At 44.3% G+C, this 20,916-nt stretch overlaps 1 protein-coding gene and 1 long non-coding RNA gene across 4 annotated transcripts in view; one reads left to right on the top strand and one right to left on the bottom strand.

Moving 5' to 3' along the window:
- Window positions 1-15,442, top strand: part of SYT12 (synaptotagmin 12) — a 54,215-nt gene extending 38,773 nt beyond the window's left edge. The window contains exons 5-8 of the mRNA XM_028736120.2: window positions 5,789-6,004; window positions 6,299-6,419; window positions 7,487-7,620; window positions 9,916-15,442. Of these exons, the coding sequence (XP_028591953.2) occupies window positions 5,789-6,004; window positions 6,299-6,419; window positions 7,487-7,620; window positions 9,916-10,089 (645 nt within the window). The 3' untranslated portion in view covers window positions 10,090-15,442. The remainder of the gene's footprint in view (window positions 1-5,788; window positions 6,005-6,298; window positions 6,420-7,486; window positions 7,621-9,915) is intronic.
- Window positions 8,246-20,916, bottom strand: LOC114600243 (uncharacterized). Of its 3 annotated transcripts, none has more exons than XR_013393743.1 (5): window positions 18,806-20,916; window positions 17,504-17,642; window positions 16,989-17,158; window positions 9,281-11,447; window positions 8,246-9,108 (listed from the first exon to the last, which is right to left on the bottom strand). It is a non-coding gene; the product is annotated as an uncharacterized LOC114600243 (long non-coding RNA). The 3 variants fall into 3 exon arrangements; XR_003707501.2 differs by having other exon boundaries at window positions 11,342-11,447; window positions 18,806-20,914; XR_013393744.1 differs by lacking the exon at window positions 8,246-9,108 and having other exon boundaries at window positions 11,342-11,447; window positions 18,806-18,994; window positions 19,270-20,915.

Genomic DNA, 20,916 nt, shown 5'->3' with positions numbered 1-20,916 from the left:
GAGTGGTCACAATAGTCTGAGGGCAGGGTTCTGCTAACTAGCTCTACTTGTGGAAGCCCATGCAATGACTTCCACTAGTGCAACAGGGCCTTTCCCCTCTCTTCTCCCTGCCCACCCCCAAATTAGCTCTGGTGGCGGGTCAAGTGAACCCTCAGAACAGCCCCTGGAAGGAGGAAAGCGGTGTAGGTTCCATATCTTGCACTAGTGGAGCAGTGGCCACATATTTGTAGACCAGACTTCCTGAACTTGGTACCCTCCAATTTTTTTGAACTGCAGTCCCCATCATCTTTGACGGTTGGCCATGCTGGCTGGGTCTGATGAGGGGCCATAGTCCAAGAACACCTGGAGGGAGGTGAACTTGGGGAGGCTGGTGTCGATTAGAAGAAGATTTTGTCCATGATTGCTTCCAAATCACAAGGCTTGGAGCATGGCAGTACAAAAGGGGTCGCTGTTTCTAGCATGCATTCTTGTCACGCTGGTGGCCCTACTGTAGAAAATAGCTGCAGAAAATGTCTTTCCCCCCTGTAGATTTTTGACTGAAATTGCAGCTCTTGCTTCAGTGAGGTGGAAGCTGATGCAATGAGCAGCCCAGCATTGATAAGTTCATCAGTGGGGGGTGGGAGAAAATGGGGGAAGGGGTAGGTGGGTGGTTGGGAAGGAAGGAAGATTCTCTTATGAATGGACATTGTTTACAGTATTTCCTTTCAAATACCAAAGTGTCTGCCTCTTTGACTTTTGTGCTGCATGGTTGATCATTTATTTAGCAAACCTCCCACGCACCCTCAGAATGGGAGACAGAAGCGGGTGAGGAGGAGGAGGTGGTTCACTTTGTAAATTTACATTCTCAGAGGCAGGCCAAGGGGGGGGGGAATCTTCTAATTTGTATCTGAAATCTTCCCTCAGTATGATGTGTCTCCTTTGTTAATTGCAGTGTGAAGTGAGGATTAGGAGTTAAATGTTCTTTTCCTACTGGTGATCAAAATACAAGCCCAGAGGGGGCGGGTGGGTTTGTGTGATTTGCTCAGCGTCCAGTGCTTGGTCCTGATTCTGATTAAAGCACTTACTTTGCAACATTTAATTCCCATCTTCCCTCCCATGAGCTGATCTTCACAACTCCTCTCTGAGAGACAGTAATTGGCCCTAGATCACCCAGCCGACTTCATGCCTGAGCACAGATTTGAATCCACAGCCTTAGTCTTGACACTCTGAGCTCTATTCCATGCTGGCTCTGAGCCAGGGTTAAGCACCAGAGCAGAAAAACTAATAACAAAGGGTGCCTTTAGGCATGTGCATAGTCCCTTACCAAATTATGTGAGGGGGTGGTGCTATCCCGGATGAAAAATGGGCTCGGCTGTCAAGTGACCTTGAGCTATGTTGCTTCCCCAGGCCTTTTAATATATGCAGTGGTTAAGTCTTAACACTAGTAGAATGCAAATAGGCATCATTTGCTTGTTAGGTTTAATCTGTCACATTTATGTCCCTGTCTTTCCCTTCTCTGCAGCAGTTGAAAAGGGGTGATTCAAATAGGGGAAATGGTGCAGGGGGGAAGGGGTTAACCCTCTTCCCTAGAGCTGTGGACACAATCCAAGTCAGCCTCTCCCCATAGCTTTTTCTTTAAGCAAAGGAAAAGAAGTGAGGGATCTGATCACAGATCTCTCTCTCTCTCTCTCTCTCTCTCTCTCTCTCTCTCTCTCTCTCTCTCTCTCACACACACACACACACACACACACACACACACACTTTTCTTACTTTATTTTAAAATGCGTATATCCTGTCTTTCCTTTTTTGAAGCAAAACGATATTCAAGGCAGCTGACAGTATTTAAACACAAAATACCTATTAATACAAACTGAAGCACAAGAAGCAGCCAACCAGCAACTAATTAATCAATTAGGCAGTGGCAGTAAACAAAAACCAAAAGCCATAAGAAAGAAAAAAGAGCAGTCAGGAAGGGGGATCCCTTTAAACTCAAGAGGATTTTGAATGCCCTTGGGAACAGCACAGCCTTTTTCCTGGAAGGCTGACAGATGGGGTGGAATAGCTTTCCCCTGGGAGGGAGTTCCAACTCTCAGTGCAAATATGGAGGAGGCACAGTTCTGAATGTGTGAAGCAGTGGGGATGTCTGTGTTCCTGCCCTTTGTCCTGCATCCACATAGCTACTAATCAGTTCATCTGGCACAGCTCTTCTCACACTTGCCAAGCTCCCAGAGATTGTAAGTGGCACCCACAGAAACTCCCCTTAGGCAGAAACATTGAATCATAGAATCATAGAGTTGGAAGAGACCACAAGGGCCATCGAGTCCAACCCCCTGCCAAGCAGGAAACACCATCAGAGCACTCCTGACATATGGTTGTCAAGCCTCTGCTTAAAGACCTCCAAAGACGGAGACTCCACCACACTCCTTGGCAGCAAATTCCACTGTCGAACAGCTCTTACTGTCAGGAAGTTCTTCCTAATGTTTAGGTGGAATCTTCTTTCTTGTAGTTTGGATCCATTGCTCCGTGTCCGCTTCTCTGAAGATGGAAGGTAGCTCTTGTTCCTGGCCAGCCTAGAGAGAGGCTTCTGCTTCTCCTTGCACCTTCCTTCCTCTGTCCTAAGACACATGAAAACATGATGTGGTCATTTCCCAGAAAAATGTGCTTCTAGGGCAAGCCCCACCACCACCCTTAAGCCAGCTCAAAGCTTCCATGTCTTTCCCAAGGCATGCAGATTATCCTTTCATTGCTCGTTTCCTCTTCTCTGCTCATGTGCACCAAAAAGTCATTTGGGATGCAGCCTGGAAAAAGAAAGTCCAAGAGCCCCAAATAAATCCCTGGGTGAGATGAAATCCAGAGATGCTGCCTTTATGTATCTTTAACGGCTGGCTCACACAAGCAAGTGCTGCCTGCCTTTTTATGCAGATGCTATTCTCTTTGGGGGCATGACTGTGTGGAGAAACTTGCATGAGCTGGCTGCTTGGGGTGGGGGTGGGGAGAGGGCAACAGCCATTTTCATTTCCGCAAGACCACAAAATGTGCCGCCTCTTTGTCTGTGTAAGCAGCAAATGCCTTCTTACTGCTTTGTCTCTGAGTCTGAAGTCATGTAGAGAAGTAAGGGCTATTGGTTACTACAAACAGGGTGCAAGATTTCTTTATAGGAAGGTTTTCCTCAGGGTCCTCCTCTCCCTGTATGCACCATGCCTTTAAAGGGTTGCTGGGGATTGTAATTTTGTTGGGGGGGGGGGGCAAACTGCCCATAATACTTTGAGGAAAATAATTGTGCTTCAAATGTATTTTAAAGGTCTAGGGTCTACACAGCAGTATCGTTTTTGTTTGGCTTGTTCTGTTTCCAACTAATCATAGCTCTTTTGGTGGCAATCCATACTAGGAAAATCTGGCATTGCCCACAGAGAACTCTCCCTTTCTGTATAATGTCCTTCAACCCCAAATGGCAGGTTTCAAGTGGAAACAGGAAGTGAGGGCTATCTAAGGCATTCCCCCCTGCCCCCCCCCACCATTTTTGGGACAGTATAACTAGCATCTTGTGAGGGGGAGAGGCAGGGACGCGGACTTATAAAAAATATTGGGGGGGGCCCGGGAAAGCTCATGAATAATAAATAAGCTCATGAATATGCAAATAAAGTGGCGCCGCCTCCTCGTGAGCGAATAGGGGAGAGCGTGCTGCGCCTATTAATCAGCTCCAAAGGAAATTGGGTGGAGCTTTTGCTCGGGAGGGAGGGCAGGAGGCATGCAGCCCTCCCCTCCCTGTGCATTTTGGGCTGGGGGAGGGGCGGCGATGGCGCTCTGCTGGAGGGGCGCCGGAGATTATTGGGGGGGCGGAGCCCCCCCAAACGAATTTTTGAGGGGGCTCGGGCCCCCTCAAGCCCCATGGAGTCGGCGCCTATGGGGAGAGGGTCAGATCATGGAGAGGCACTCAGAACATGAGAAAACCTGACCCATTCCTATTTTGCATTGGATGTCTTCTAGTTGCAAGGCCCCCGTGAGAAAGGCTCCTGCACTCTTAACGGTTGCGTTGAAGAGGGGATTTCTGCATGAAGAAGGTGCCATCTTCCCATCTCCTGACTTTGCCACCTCCAGGAACAACAACGGCAGGGTTTAGCTGGGGAGGCCCAGCTGGATGGGCAGGGTACAAATAATTGTAAATTATTATTAGCTTTTCATGGGCTCTGAACAGAGGTTTGTGGTTTGTTTGAGGAGAAACAAAATGTGTGCCTCAGCTGTCTGCAGTAAAGCCAAACCTTGCTGTTTGTTGCTCCCAGGGTAGCAGCTAAGAGCGAAGTGGGGACTTTAAAGCAGCAGGGACCAGCTGTCTGTTTATTCACATTTAAACCACGCAAACATGGCCAATGTGGCTGAGAGGTTTGAGGCCATCCCTCAGAAGTAGGTTAACCCAGCCAGCATCTCCTGGCCAATGCCTACGTTATGACAATGTGTGTCCGCCTGCATGTAATGATTGGCTGTGCCTTAGGGAGCCATTCTGGGCACAAGATTCCCTATTTCAGAAACTGTATTATTGCTTAAGCAGCTAAATCATGAATCGTGCAGTGCAAATGCTCTGGAAAGTAGGCACAAGGAAAATGCTCTAATCAGCAAAGTGCACGAAACACATTATTCAGAGAGGAATCACCGACAGAAACCAATGTTATGGATTTTGCACATGGAGCGAGCCGGTTGCTTGGGAGTTCCCTTCTACCTGAGTGTGTGGAAGGTGTCCCTGAGAGAACAGGACAGCAGTGGTGCTCAGCTGGCAGCAGCAGGTGATATGTATAAAAGGAGACCTGACAGCATGGAACCTGAAGAAGATCAATATGTAGTTGGAAAGTCATCAGTGCAGATCAAGAGCACGTGGGACATTCTAAGAGGCAGAAACAGAGGAAGTGTATCCTAGGCAAATAGTTGAAGGGCACAGGTCCTTAGGTAGCACAGCTGCATGTTTGTCTTCTCAGATAAGTTACATTAATGCCTGTATTTCTAGAACAGAGCTGGGGGAAAGATCCAAATCTTGCAACTAGAATAAATTAAGCACATTTGCACATAGAGACTATGTGGTATAGTGGTTAGAGGAGACCCAAGGGAAACCTGAGTTTAAATATCTGCTGAACCATAAATCTCACTGCATTTGCAAAGGTCCAAGTCGTGAGGTTATTGTGAGGATAAAATGAGGACGGAAGTGGAAGAAAAAGAAAACAGTTGCTTTTATTTTGTACATTCATTCTGCTTCACCTAGATGTGGAGTGGAGTGGAAATCCTATTCAGCTACCCTCTCGCTTTAGAAATTTCACTGCCATAAAGGTGAAAAATGAGGGGGAAGGGAAAAGAAAACCGAAAAACTTGATTGTTGATTCTGCACCAGTTACCAAATCCGTCCATTTGTGATATTATGATATATGTGTGGTGTTTGAATGTGTCGTTCCAGTGTTCCTTTCCATTTGCTGGCCTTTGAAACGGTGAATCTTCAGAGATGCTGATCTGTTGAAAGTGTGTTAGGCTGTGCACACACTACTCGGCACTATAGTTTACCCCCTATGGATTTACAATTCCCAGCAGTTCTTAACAGTATTGTTGGAGGGAAAGAATGTGCTTTGAATATCCTTTGAAGGTATAGTGTGTGCACAGCCTCTCTGTTTCCAGGAGCAGAAGTTTTCTCAAGAATATATATTGCTGGCCTTCTGTCAACTGATATCCCTGTGCCATTCACGTCTGCACATATAGCAGCTTCCTATGTTCCTGTGTTTTTTCCTCACCTGGCATTTCAACCCTCTCCTGTGCTTCCTTTTTATCTGTGCAGATCCAAAGGACTGCCTACTCAGTCTTCTTCGATGAGAGGTTTTCAATCCCCTTGGACCCTTCTGCACTCGAAGAAAACAGCTTGAGGTTTTCCATCTTTGGCATAGATGAAGACGAAAGGAACATCAGCACTGGAGTCGCTGAGCTGAAGTTGTCAGACTTGGATCTCTCCATCAGGCCCTTCAATGCATGGCTGTATCTACAGGACATGAACAAGGTAGCTTATTGTAGCAGGGCAGAGGGCAGTAGGGTTCTGGAGAATGGGTGGGGCAAGGATATGGGGCAAGGATATTCAGCCCCTTTGGATAGCGGTGCCCTTGGCAACCATCGAAATTGACTGAATTGGCCCTCAAATGTTGAGGGCATTTGCCCTCAAATGCTACCTTTTTATATAGCTCAGTTGCTTTCTAATGTTCCCCACTGCCTTGAGCTAGAGTAGTAATCTCTACCATTCATTTTGTTATAAGGCCATTTAATGAGCAGTCACCTGTCTCCTTCTTATTCCCTGCAGGCAACTGATTCAGTGGGTGAAATTCTGCTTTCTCTTAGCTATCTCCCAACGGCAGAGCGGTTGACAGTAGTTGTGGTTAAGGCCAAGAATCTTGTGTGGACCAATGGGAAAATGACTGCAGGTCAGTAAACAGTTTTGCAAAGCTCCTCCGCCCTGCCCTGCAGCTGTGACTGGATAGAGTGTGAAGATGTTGCCTTACTCCACAGTGGGTAAATTAGTCGTGCCTGTGATCACAATTTTTATTGTGAAAATAGCGTGGGGAGAAATGGTTAGCCCACCCTGTGGTCACAGTCCCAATTGTTCCTTACAATTGGGACAATTGAAAGAAACGTAGAGAGAGAGAGACATAAATGCATTCATTATGCATTGTCTCCCCCATGGCATTTAGTTTGGACCTCAGTGTCTTCTTTAGTGCTCTCCTAGAGACTGCTGTCAAGCTCTGGGCATTCCTTGTTCTTAGTGGTTAGTTGTTAGGAGGAGAGGAGCTGGGAATCAAATCTGTCTTGGTGCCAATCTGCGATTCTAGAGGGCCTGCCCTATAGTTTCAGCTGCATGTGGTGAGGTTATGCCACTCAGAGGGGAAAGTAAGGCACCTTAAGGTGCACAGACTCAGACATACTCACCTTTAAGCTGGCTTCATCATAGCATCCAGGGCAGACCCACTGGAAACACATTTCATCTAATATTTTAAAACTTCTGAGTTGCCTCAGCAGGGTAGTAATCAACTGTTCCACAATGTCTCCCTCTTAGGCATCCTATTTGGGCTTCTTGAATAACCATCAGCAGAAGCTGAATATCTGTAGGGGGTGATTCTCTTTGAAGAGCCTCAGAAGTGATCAATTAGCTTCCAGTTTTAATTAAGTGGATTTCTCTTGGTTATCAAAAGTGAAGAGCACATGACCAGTCCTTCTGACTTGTATGTTTTTCCTGTGGATATTACCTTGCTCTCCAAAATGTTGTGAGTGGATTATAGCCCTTTAAAACTAAAGTAAGCTAAAAAAAAGTTAAGTCTCATATATGAAGGTCTTGCCTGTACAAACACCTGCTGTTAAATAATATAGCGGTGCGTTTTACTGAAAGTAGCACCAGCTTCAGATACTACATCTTTTCAGAGGTTAAGTCTGCATACAAGAAACAATTTCCCCCGGGGACCCAGTAAAAACCATCCTCTTCTTACCATCCTATCAGATCCTTTTGTCAAAGTGTACTTGCTGCAAGACGGGAGAAAGATCAGTAAGAAGAAGACTGCGACAAAAAGAGATGAGACAAACCCAGTGTTTAATGAAGCCATGATTTTCTCAGTGCCAGCAATTGTTCTACAGGTAAGAGCCTCCAGGTTTACAGGGACGATTACAGCACCATCCATTGAGCTACTGCATTGCTAAGAGCACAGTCTATAGCGTCAGGCATACAGTTCACACCAAGAGCACCCAGGGGAAACTTACCCTCTCCTGCCAGTTCATAGGATCAGCCTGCTCAGCTATGAAATACACCAAAAAATGTTAAAGGGCTCATAAAATTCAGTCCAACTATTCCCTGGTTAACCCTAGAATCTTACTGTGAAGGTCTGCCTACTGGAAAAGGCTAGAAGCAATTTCATCTCAAGCCCAGTTCACAAGTCATTTTGGTGTGTGATAGCTGTGCCCGTAATGACTCCATCTGCTTTGTCTCATGCCGGTCCACTTGTGTGCATACATGTCACTGGTCCAGATTTTTTGCCAGCCATTAAAAGTGGATGGACAAAGAAGGTGCTTCTTCACACAACACGTAGTTACACTGTGGAATTCCTTCCCACAATAGGAATGATGGCCACCTGCTCCAATGGCTTGCTTCCACTATGCTCCACTTATAAATAAAGCAAACTTTTGAAGTCTCCAGGGCACTCTCATCTAAAAGAACCTAAACCTGGCAGTTTTGCTCCTGGAACCTCTCACCACTCACAGACATAGGAATCCTCTGTGAATAGCAGGCATGGTGGGGGAGAGGGCAATTCCAACTGGGCCCATAGCTGGGGCAAAGGGTTAAAGCTCCTTCCCTTCACAATCCATGCTCCTGAAAATACAAACCTGCTTCAAATGGTACCATTCACAAATGTTAATGACAAAGCCTTAGGTGATGCAGATACTTCTCTTCGGAATGAAATTCTAGGAAAACAGTACAGAGAGAGATTCTCTTCATCATCAACTTATGTATCTGAAGAAGTGTGCATGCACACGAAAGCTCATACCAAGAACTAACTTAGTTGGTCTTTAAGGTGCTACTGGAAGGAATTTTTTTTGTTATGTTAGCTCTGTTCATCTTAGAAGCTCACCCAAGTGATGAAGGGCTGGCTGTGGCTGAGGACATCCTAATGAACATGAAATTAAACGGGATATAAACTGGCATGCCCAGGGCAAGAGCCTTCTTCAAGGGTTAGACATTGCCCTTTTGCCAACACTGCTGATCTGAATGGTGAGGGTTAATTTGTTTGTTTAGTCCAGAGGAAACAAACCAAACATGTATTGGTGATGGAGAAATCTCTTAACTAACCATGTCATGTATTATCCTGCATTTTCTTTGTTCTTGTTAACATGCTATGTTGTCTTTTACTGGGCAGCAAAGGTGGCCTTCAGATTAACCCAGACAAAATCATTAGTAGACAACAGTATCCAGCTAAGTCATAATAAGAACATAGCACTCATTTCTTCCTCACTGCGGCTGGCATCTATAATTTTAATGAATCTTTCTCCGTTCAGAAGCTTTTCTTGATTGGTGATAGATTCCGCCCACAAGGTTTTTGGCATTCAAGGCAGAGACTTTCAAATTAAACCCTGGGAAAGAAAAACCAGTACGGGAGATGTAAACACAATCATTGCATCACCTGCAAGGCCGAATATATAATTTCATTTGCTTTTCAGTCATTCAGAAGCTTCGGTGCTGGGAGCTAATATAACATATCTAACGAAATCATCTTCAAAGGAGACAAGAAAAAGGATGGGTTACCATAACGACCAAGCAAAGGCCGACTGCTGTGGCTTCTCCTGTCCCTTCTTGAGGATGATGCAAATTCATGGGGGTTAGGGCAAAGGTTCTCGAAGTTGTACTAATATGTAAGGGAAGGAGAAGTAATGTTTCATTGCACACAAATTTTACAGGTGCCTGAAAGGCCCTTGGGGCTTACTTGTCAAACAGGAAAGAAACTAGCCGTTGCTGATGGCTAGTGAAATGTTGCATTCCTTAATAACTCATAGTGGAGGGCTATGAGGCTAAGCATTCCCATATGGTGGCTCTGATATTGGAAGGAGCATTTTGGAGTCCTCCTAAGTGACGCTGCACCAAAAATCAAGGTGTTGTCTTTCCCCCTCAAGTTTTTCAGGCCCAGCATACTTCCAGCCCCTGGGTTGATTTTGAGATCCAGTTGGGCAATTCTGCATTGTTGCCAGATCTCATTGTGCTGCATTGTTACTTTTCTGAATGGAATGAGGACATGAATTCAGAATGTGAATTCTACATATAATCAGTAGTGGAAAATTAAGAGTGCTTTTCAAGGGTACCTACAGCCACTTCTCAAACTACATCTGATGGTGGTAAAAATTGGGTCAATGGAATTTTGCTAATATCCGCTTGTGTCCTTGCAGGAACTGTCTCTTCGGGTGACTGTCGCAGAGTGTTGTGAAGACGGGAGAGCTGAAAACATTGGCCATGTTGTCATAGGCCCAGCTGCAGGTGGGATGGGCATCACGCATTGGAACCAGATGTTGGCCACCTTGAGGAAGCCTGTGTCCATGTGGCACCCACTTCGGCGAAGCTAAGGCATGCTTGCACCTTGCTGTGGATAATCCAACTTGGTGCCTAAACTCTATCAGTAGGCAGATACTGTTGGCAAATGGAGTTCATTATAGCTAGGAACGAAAACTTATTTTTTCTCCAAATATTCTTCACAAAATGGAGTTGCAGCAACAGGAAAGGGGGGGAAAATGTTCAGTTGCCAAATGGAACCACACAAGCCTTGGAAAAGCTTCAGACAACTGAAACCCGTAAGAGAGGAAGCCATTCAAGTACAAGGGACTGCCCTGAAGTAGCTTGCTGACAAATAGGGTGGCCTTTTGCCTCCATCACTCTAAAATCACCAGCTTGGAGAACCAGTCATTTAGTAAATTTGTTTTTTTTTACTAGGAATTAAGAGTCCCATGCAGCTTTCCTCCAACCCCGAGGGTCAAGGGGGAAAGCTTTGTGTACGTGTGTGTGTGTGTGTGTGTGTGTGTGTGTGTGTGTATCTATATCTATATCCATTTGACTCCACTTAGATCTTAAATGCATCTACTTGGAGGTTAGAGCCACTGAATTTAATAGATCTTGCTTTGAAATAGGCATGATTGAGATCACAGTTTTATATTTGTCACATTTTTTGGCAGGAAAATCCCGTTCGATTCAGAGAAACTGAACTGAAATTACTTCCAGCGTAAATGAGCTTAAGATCATAACTTCATGGAACCATCGTCAAATGCATCTCCATCCATGGTTCCAATTCTAGAAGAGTAGTCATGTTTGCCTATTGCTACAAAGAGCAGCAGGAGACCAACTATTGTAGCCTATTACAGGAATAGGGAACCTGTGGCCCTCCAGAAATCATTGGGACTCCAACTCCCAGCAGCCCCACCAGCATGGTCCACGATCATAGGTGACGGGAATTGCAGTCCAGCAACATTTGGAGGGCTCCAGGTTCCCTGTCCCTAGCTTCTTTTGTCAGATGCCTAAAGCAAACCTACTTCTTGCACCTCATGCTACCATAAATTAGACCTCAGAGTAACATAGGCTACGCTGGTTTGTTTGTTTGTTGCCCTGGTGGCATCATTCATTTCAACTTGTCTGTTGCTTGTTACAGAATAGATCTCCAAGCAACTTACAATAGGCTTGGTAGCATTAATCACAAAGTGTCCAGCATGGTCAGAGATGACCATCATGACCATCAAAGCATGATCTAGACTACCATGTAATGCTGTTTAATCCTGATGCCCCCCCCCCCCCAGTGATAGCAGCAGCATCATTTAGATGCTTTCTCACCAGAGCAGCTGTTCCATTGCCGTTTTGAGCACATGGATCACATGTCAATCCAAGCGGTCCATAGATAGCAGGCCCTTTGCTTGCCATTCAGGGGGATGCAGGGTTGCTGGGAAAGGGAAAAATCAAGAAAAATACAAAACCGTTTTGTTTTTAATGACAAAGTATCATGAAAATCGGTCATTGAGCTGGCTTAAAGTAAGCGAATATGTGATTTAAGTAAAATTTTGAGGAAAGGAATATCAGTAAAATGGGTACCCTAACACTACTCCATTCTCCCAAGCCATTCTGCCACCCAATTTAAAGGCACGTGGCTTTGTATCTAGAGCTCTTTCACTGTTGAAGAACTTGCTGCTTGGCTTAGCTATACACACTTCATAAAGCAAAATGGAAAACACAAGCGCTAATGACCTGAAAAACATTAGAGGCCACTCAAGCTTTAACTCTTTTTCTTTCTTTTTTTAAGCAATTCTCTGAGGATGTCAAGCCTGCTCAACTTTAACCAAGAAAGAGCAGAAATGCTGATATTAAAAGGGTAACTTTATGTTGAACATAAGCCCATTTGACATTTGGAGTTTATCAAGAAAGCACTTTCCTTTTCTGCCTCCTGAACCTTGGCAAACTCCATCAAGAGTGAACATTTATCGCTTTGCTAAGGCCTGAGCAATTCTGTTGTTAATAAGTTTTACATAGATTGGAAGGGAGATTATTCTCCACCCCATTTGATAAAGCTAGACAGCTGCTTAATTTGCCTTCTGTGCAACCAAATACCACAGTAGGGCTGGCTTTAGCAACTGGACAGAACCATCAAAAAGAGAGACATCTGGATTCATTGAGCTCAGGTGTCCCAAGGACTCTTAAGAAAAGTGTGAAAAGTTCCTTTCAAGTGGAAGCTTTGCTATGTGCCAAGGAGAACTGTGATGGTAGGAAGGTAGTCCTATATCCTTATGAATCCCATGATGCTTTGCTTATTAAAATGATGACATCGTCAGAATGAAACAATCAGAAATCAATTAAGAAAGCTGCAGAAATGATCAAGCATGAGTATCACAACAGTTGAAAGCAATAGCAGATTAAAACCAAATGCAACTGATGTTTGAAAGAATCTTAAGAAAATAAATAGGCCATCCCAGAATTTAAAAATGCCCTTGCCTCTTTAATCCTAACTTAATTATGTCTATCCCTGAAAAATATTCAAGCTTGGAATTGCTGGGAAAAGAGGAGAGAGAAATTTAAGGTGACCCTCCATAATTACCTCTCTTAATGCCCTTATTGCATAAACTTTGCTACGGAAATTATAACCAGCTGATCTCAAAGATTAGGGTGGCATTTGAAATATGATATCAAGGTACATTGGAAGGATAAACAGGAAGGCACCAATTTCAAGGAGGAAGGGAGGAAATCCCTGGTTGCCCCAGGGGGGGAAAGGTTTTTTTTTAAAAAATGGGGTCAAATGATTTGAACAGGTTTCTTTCTCAGGGACACTTCAACAAATTTCCAAACTGGAATTCAGATTAGGTGCCAGGGGATGTACATATGGTCTAATTCATGTGGGGTCAGGGGGTAGGTCAAAACCAGCATGTTGAAATGCATTTATTCATCTTTAACATTTTCCTCCTGCCATCCTGGCCCTGGGCCTCCATGGCAGCTTCCAAAGTTGTGCTTGTGAAACACAGAGATGCTGTGAGGTTGGTAGAGACCTGGTGTAATGTGCTCCTGGCAACCCCTGACTCTCAGAAAGTAGACTGCAAAGCTTGAGCAGTCACTAAAGGTGTCCCCCTTTGCATCTTCCATTTCCAATAACCAACCCTTGAGATGGCAAAGGGAAACCTGAACAGGACAAAAATGAAGACATCCTTCTTGCAAGGAGAAGCAGTGGCAAAGCACTCCTGGCCATCTCCAACCATTAAGCAATTGGCTGAAGAGCACCCCAAGGTGTCAGCAGTGAAGAACAGGTGTTCCTGCTCATTCTAGCTCCAGGCCACACTACCTGCGCTGTCCATTATCATCTTGAACCTGTATAGGTTTGGCCTGCCTCACCCAGTCCCTCTACCATGGCCAGACGATGTATTTCAAGACTTGGATAGGATGAAATTCCAATTTATCTGCCATCAGCATAATACGATCATGCTGGCCATAAAACACAAACTTGGCTTTCCTGTGACTTTTCTCTGAAGATACACTTCTTGTAGGATACATTTACTTTTGGGATAAATAAAGACTGGTCTTTCTTTAAAAGCTGCTCACACTGCAGGACTGAGAGAGATACTGCTATGATGATTGTAATTACATTTGTACCTCAAATGTTTGATATTCTCACCTGTTCCCTCCTACCCATCCTTCAATTCTAGAAGAGTGGCAGACTTTTGGGAAGGGGTGGGGATTGTCGGTGATTTTGTAATGTAAAGTGTATCATCACACCATTCCTGTATTATGTGCATCATTTCTGCTGTGCCAAAGCAGCAGCTGTGCTCGTGTAACGTATTTTCGTAAGCTTTGTACATAATCTTTTCCCCACTGCACATGCACATTGTTGACAGCGCCTTATGCATTTGCCTCCTCCTGCCCAATTGCAGTTACCTAGGCTCTAGCTTTCATGTGAGGGAGGAATTCTTTTCTTGTTCTTAAAGCCCAGATAGTGCACACAGCTGATTCTGATTCTCTTGCCAAGGTGTACAGAATCTAACCAGACACTTTGGTAGTCATGGCTGGGGTTACTCTTGAAAACATTTCTGAATTGGCTGCCTAACATAGGCAGCCATGTTCAAAGCCAGCGTAGGGCACTGCCAAGATAGAGTTCTGTAACGTTAAACTCTGGATTTAATGATCTGCAAGTGGGTATTTCCTCCCCCCTTCACTTGATGGTAATGGGTGCAATTTTAATACAGTGGTACCTCGGGTTACATACGCTTCAGGTTACAGACTCTGCTAACCCAGAAATAGTACCTCGGGTTAAGAACTTTGCTTCAGGATGAGAACAGAAATTGCGCTCTGGCGGCGTGGCGGCAGCAGGAGGCCCCATTAGCTAAAGTGGTGCTTCAGGTTAAGAACGGACCTCCAGAACGAATTAAGTTCTTAACCCGAGGTACCACTATATGTGCTAAGTCAACACTACAGCTATTGAGGGTTGAGTAGAGACTCTGGATGTCTGCCTCATAGTCCTGCTCTGACAGCACTGCTACTCAGATATTCTTCTGGACAGACACCCTAGGATAAGAAGTGCATGTATGTTTTTGACTGTAAAAATGGCTACATGGGATATTTCTTACGTTCAATAACCTCTCATTTTCTTTGGCAATTTTAAATGATACACACACATGAGAAAAGATGCTAAAGTTACAAAAGGCGCTTCAGCATCTTTTCCAGGTGTATTTTCAAGGCAACTCCCCTCCCTTTTTTGTATCTTTGATCTTTTGCAAAGAGCTGTGATCAGGCGGGTTCCTGTCCTCAGGTCAACAACAAATTAAATCCTGAGAAGGGTGTGCCTAGGGGGGGAAATGTCCCATCAAAGTAATACGTATTTCCGTTGATCCAAAGATGTACTTTACACACAATTTAAGCTACATATTGTTGTACCAATAGGATCTCACAAAGACAATATTAGTGTAGTGCTACAGTAACATGCACTGAATTGCACCAAATATCTACTACACACTTAACACTATCTCCATTTCAACACACGAGAAAGGGTGCTGTGCAGCTGAAGCTGCCTCCCCTGCCTGTTTGTTCTGCATATCCCACTTCCAAAAGAGGCAAGCCTTCCCATAAGAGCAGCTAGTCTTGGGCTGTGGGCACTGCTGTAAAAAAACAACAAATGCGCCAGGTGCATAATCACTCCAACTGACTTATTGGGAGCACAAACAAAAATAGTGCTTCTAACATCACAGATAGCACCCAAACCAGACTAGAACGTTAGGTGTGCATTGCAGAATCTTTTAGTTTTTCTGGATCATAGTGTGTGGAAAAACAAGCTGCTGTGGACATACACTTGAAGCATTCTGTTGTCACTTTCAAGGCTATCATCTGCTGTACAATGCGTCAGAGCAAAAACCCAGTTGTTCATACTGGGGCATATTTGAAAAGCAAATAAATAATTTGAGGTAATTGGGCAGCTTGACTTTATTTCCCCACCTCCCTGCAAAGGAATGGATCCAAATCAGTGTCTATGAGTGCATACTTGTAATGTCTGAACCCATGGCATACTGCTTCAGTATATCTAGATATCTTGCTGCTGCTGGGATTTAGTCATGGTTCCTTAGTCCTCAATTGTATCTGATATTTTTGTCACACAAATGGCCTCACTACAAAATGATAGCGCCGTTTCTAGAAGACTAACATTGTTAAATCTCTTGAGGACAAAACAAGCAGAATTATGGTATCCTAAAGACTAACCAATGTCTCCTCAAATGAGTCTCTTGGCAACAGCATATTTTTTTTCCGTTGCAGGTGATAAGGCAGGCTGCTTATACCAAAAACTCATACTGCAGTAATTGTGTGTTAGTCCTTAAGATGTCACAGAGCTCTTTGCTGCAATTGCAAAACAAACACACTAACATTTGAACATGGTCTAATGTGAGCTGGTGGGACATCGCCATGGAAACATGGGAAATTGAAAAGGTAATTGAACCGACTCTTGTGCAAAGTGCCCAGGGAATGGCTCCTATCAGTACTGTGCCTCAAATGTGGGAAGGTACTGACAGCTCAAAGATTATCTCAAGGATTAGCTTTGGCAATGTGGATAATGAATCTCTTGGGTTATGGATGTTAAGCATTGCCTGGTTCGTTTTCTGATTCAATATACAATCAGTCTTTCATTAAAACAGAAAACACCAATATTTCACTACTAAGGGCATTGGTCCCATGAAAGAGATGACTGCTGTAAGCAGCAACCTGCAACATCACTGTATGGACATCACTGAGAGAGTCTAGCCTGAGTCTGCTCTGTGCTGGGGAGTTTTGATATGGGGGAGCGTTCAGTCATGCAACCTTATCACCTGTGCTCTGAATAGGTCATGTTCTAACAGGGTTGTGTCATTCTTATTCTCATTGTGCAAAATGGCTCTAAACCTGTGCCTGAAGTGCATATGATTCCATTGACTCAACGCAGACAAATGAAATTCAACCAGTAGCTCAGGTTAATGCTTAGGAAGAAAATATGAGCTAGATTCAATATACCACTACTGAAGTTTTAAAAGTATACTTGCGTATCCATTTTGTTCACTGCATCACAGCCTTTCCCAAAATTGGGTTCCCAAATGTCTGACTACACATTCCCATCAGCCTCAGCCAACATGGCCTGATGATGATGGATTTAAATTTCTATACCACCCTTCATCCGAAGGTCATGGGATGATTCACAACATAAAAATACAAAATGAGAACACAAAATACGTAATAAAATCCAACCAAGAGATTACCAGAGCATAGATGACAAGTTAGGATATCCCTTGCCTGCATAGGAGCACAGCTGGGCCACTGCCACCGAGGCCATGTGAGCCTCAAGTGACAGCAAAAGATCTAAGAGTATGTCCAAGCTACCGCATGTACTCGCTCCTTCAAAGGTATGTACTCGCTCCTTCAAAGTGTAACCCCCCCCCCAAAAAAAGCAGGCCACCTAGAGAACTGCCCACTAACAGTGCCTCAATCTTACCTGGATTGAGCTTCAGTTTGTTGGCTGCCGTCATCTACAATGAGATCATGGATGAGAGACATCATGCATCCACCTGGCATTCAGCAACAGCAGCCGCAGACTTGAGGACTGGCTGATAGGACAACCACAATTCCCCGGGTTGTAGTAGGCACTTGTACATGGCACAGTCACTATTTATATGAAAACCAAAAAAAGTTAAAAGCACACAAGTTAGAAAGCAGTTTAAACAACGTAAAACATTTTCACACAATTCGGACAAGGTCATCCCCAGAGAAAATGATGTTCTGGGGGTGGCCCCTGTCCTTGCCTCTCTCGAAGCTGCTCCTTCCAAAGGGGCAACCCCCACCCGCCGGTCAGCCTGATGTAGCCTCCACTCCCCTGGTAGATTGACTCTCAATCTGTCAGTCAGTGGGGTGGGGCAGGCTTCACTCTGCCAGCCACAGGTGCAAAAAGACCAACTTCCTCAAGAGGAAGAGGCATTCCAGCAGCTGTGGAGGTCCAGGTGAATAGCCTACCTTCACTGATGGTCTCCAGCTGCTGCTCCCACCTCTAAGAGCAAAGCATCAGTTCTCCAGTGGTCAGGGATGATGGGGATTGTAGTACACCACTACCTGGGGGGCTCACAGTTAGGAAAGGCTGGTCTCCCAGACAACCCTAGAATGGGTAGGAACAGAAACAGGACGCTGCCTTACCAGGTCTGTCCATTTCTCCCATCTAATCCAGTATTGTCTGTTCGCACCAGTAGGAGCTCACCAGGATCTCAGGCTGATATACTTCGCATCACTTGCTGCCTGGTTCTCTTTTAATTTGTCAGGGCTGGAGCTGGGATCTTCTGTATGCAAATAAAAGTGCACTATCACTGACCTATGATCCCGCTCCAATATTAGTAGCGGTTCTCCACCCCAATATTTTTCTCTCTATTACAGCCTCATAAATGATACAAAGGGCTTGGGGGGAGGAAGCAAAGTATGCTGAACAAAATATATATTAGATGAGCAGTGATCCAATCCTACGCATGTTTACTTAGCAGTTGGTCCCTCCACACCCGTTGCATAATTAGGATTGCACCAGTAGCCCAATTCATTCCCACCTCCCTCACATACCGCCACACAGAGGCTCTTACCTTGCCTCTCATTCTTTTTACCTTCTCCCATCTTATTAAAAAGCTGTACCAGGCCAAGGCCCATCTAGTCCAGTATTCTGTTCTCACAGTGGCCAAGCCTGATTATGAGTTAGCAACATCTGTGGATATCATTTGCACCGTTTACTTAAGGCAGGAATTGCCTTTCCTTGGCGCTGTTAGTCATCGTGACATCCCTGCAGCTGGTGTTGTCATAACTTGCTTTCTGAGCCACCCACTTGTCACTTTGAAGAGCTCCCTCTGGTGACCACCACCCACCCACACCCGATTCTGAGCTGCCATGGCGTGGTATTTCAGGGTCCATCCCACTCAGTCACTCCATGAATGTAACATGACATTTCCTCCGTTTCATTCGCTCTCTTTGAACAGATGGCCATGAATAATAAGGGATGTTTTCTGAGAGCTGTTGTCAGTTGTGGATGGGGGCTCCCTCGCCTTTGTATGGAAAAAGTAAGAATGACTTTGTTGAGTCAGCTGTTCCTATTTCAATGGTCTCCAAAAGAACAAAACAAAACTCAATGCATCCTTCAGTTGCCAGGGTGCAATTAGCCTCGAGGTAGGGGAGAAAATTGGTTCCACTTACATGCTAATGTGAGACTACCTAATCTCCCCACCTCACCCCACCAAAATACAAAACATGGATCAACATTTTATTTATTATTAATTTATATCCCACCTTTCCTTCAAGGAGCTCAAGGTCACGCACACTGTTCTTCCCCTTCCTCATCTTATCCAACAGGTAGGTTAGGCTGAGAGACTGCGACTGGCCCAAGGTCACCCAGTGAGCTTCATGACTGAGGGGATACAGCAGTCCTTCAAAATGTGCACTTCTCTGAATCTTGCAGTGGAAGCCTCCAACCAAAAACTATATATTAGGGGAAAGTTTGCATTAAATATATAGATGAGTGAAAATAAGATACAAAAGTGCATTATATTCGGTAATGTTGCTTGCAAAACGTGTATTAGGAGAATGCAGACATTCTCATGGCGATTATTATTATTATTATTATTATTGCATTGCAAACTGATTCAGAAATGTGGCAAACTGAATTTGAGGTTAGAAAAACAAGAAACATTTAGTCTCACATTCAGACAGGAGTTCTCCGATGGCATGGAATCTGGAAAAAAACATGGTCTTACCAATGTCAGTTTTGCACTGTAGTCCGCAGAATGGTTCCTCCAAAGCAATCACAGAGAGAGTGATCTGCCCCAGTAAGTGACCCAAGGGTTGCCATCTTCATTATCATCAGGGCAGACAGTATCATAGGTCATAAAAACTGTGCTTATGCCACAACTTGCATGTTAAACGAGATGAATTTGTGCCCGTCTTTTTCACTGTAAGCATTTTGAACACAAATTGGTTCTTCAAAACATGAGGAGAATCTGTTGGCCATGTCTTATTGTGATTAAACATAACAAGCTGCACTTTAATGGACTGTGTATCTTAAGGCAGATTTAGATTATTATTTACAAGAGGAGCCACAGAACATAACAGTTTTGCCACGGTCAACAGCATGGAGCCCACAGGAATCAGTGTGTGCAAGAGAGTAACCCCCATCGTGAAAGTTCTTAGCAATTCGCAATGTGTGAGAGACTGTTTGCACTGGCTCAGCCTCTCCTACACTGAACATGCCCCTTAAACCTGCCCACATTTTATTGGAAGCCATTGATTGAACATCCTCCTTCCCTGACATTCTGAACAGAGGAGAGGTACAAAGAGCTTATCTCTATGATACCATGACAATGGTTGATGTAGTTGCCCTTTCCCATTGATGGGAAGACTGATGGAGGGCATGCCCACATTTTTGTGGTCCTCTCTCTTTTTTTTAGCTCTTTTAGATTTGGCAGCCATTTTGTGTTAGGACATACCCCCATAGCAGCCATTTTGTGCCTAGCACCCACAACACTGCCTCAAAATTCCACTCATGTTCACGAGACCAAAAAAAGGTTGCAACCTCTAGTTTGCATTTCCCCCTTTTGGGTAAAAATTCTAGAAGAACATACATGTAGGAAGTAGAACTCCAATGACACAACTTTTGAAATGGGACAACTTGCCGTTGTTGTACTCTGCCCCGAGGAATAAGTTTTGTCAAAATGTGTGAGGCGGCCTTCTTGATCCAGGAAATTCTACTTCGGGCAGCCATCTGATGTTTGCCTCTCTTTTTGATTCTTAATAAATTCTGTACTAAGGAGACCCAAATTCTCCAACAAGCAAACAGTTTTTATGCCCAGAAGGAATTATGCAAATTGATTCAATATACGCTAAAGTGCTTATTTTGCATAAATGTTCTGCATGCTTTACAGCTCAGTCCTAAACATATTCACTCAGAAATAAGTCCCACTGGTTTCATTTGGACTTCTTTGCTAATAAGAATGTTTAGGATTGCAAATTTTGATACATATTTTTAAAATATACAGATTTATTTTACAAAGAGTGATGCACTAGGTGATCTGAGGATTGCAACCTTCATTATAATCAGGATTTATAAATATTATTCACCATATTCTGTACCAATACAAATTGTCCTGGCAGGAGGAGGGGTACATAAAAGTAATGAGCAATGGGAAGGTGTATAGTTAGGGGAAAGGAGCCAGAGAATAAAGGGCATGTAACCATGTAGGGTAGAGAGACATCATCTCTTGAATGCTTCCATAGAACTGCATGGTTTCAATAGGAAACTTGGTGAACCAGTCAGACTAGTTCCTTTGTTAAGGTAATGGCCTTGGCCAGCCTCATCTTAAACAATTAGCTCCATCCTATGTTCTGGACGCGGGTGGCGCTGTGGG

This window comes from Podarcis muralis, chromosome 1, assembly GCF_964188315.1.
Source record: "Podarcis muralis chromosome 1, rPodMur119.hap1.1, whole genome shotgun sequence".
NCBI classification, from domain to species: domain Eukaryota; kingdom Metazoa; phylum Chordata; class Lepidosauria; order Squamata; family Lacertidae; genus Podarcis; species Podarcis muralis.
This window is presented reverse-complemented; position numbering and strand designations above follow the sequence as displayed.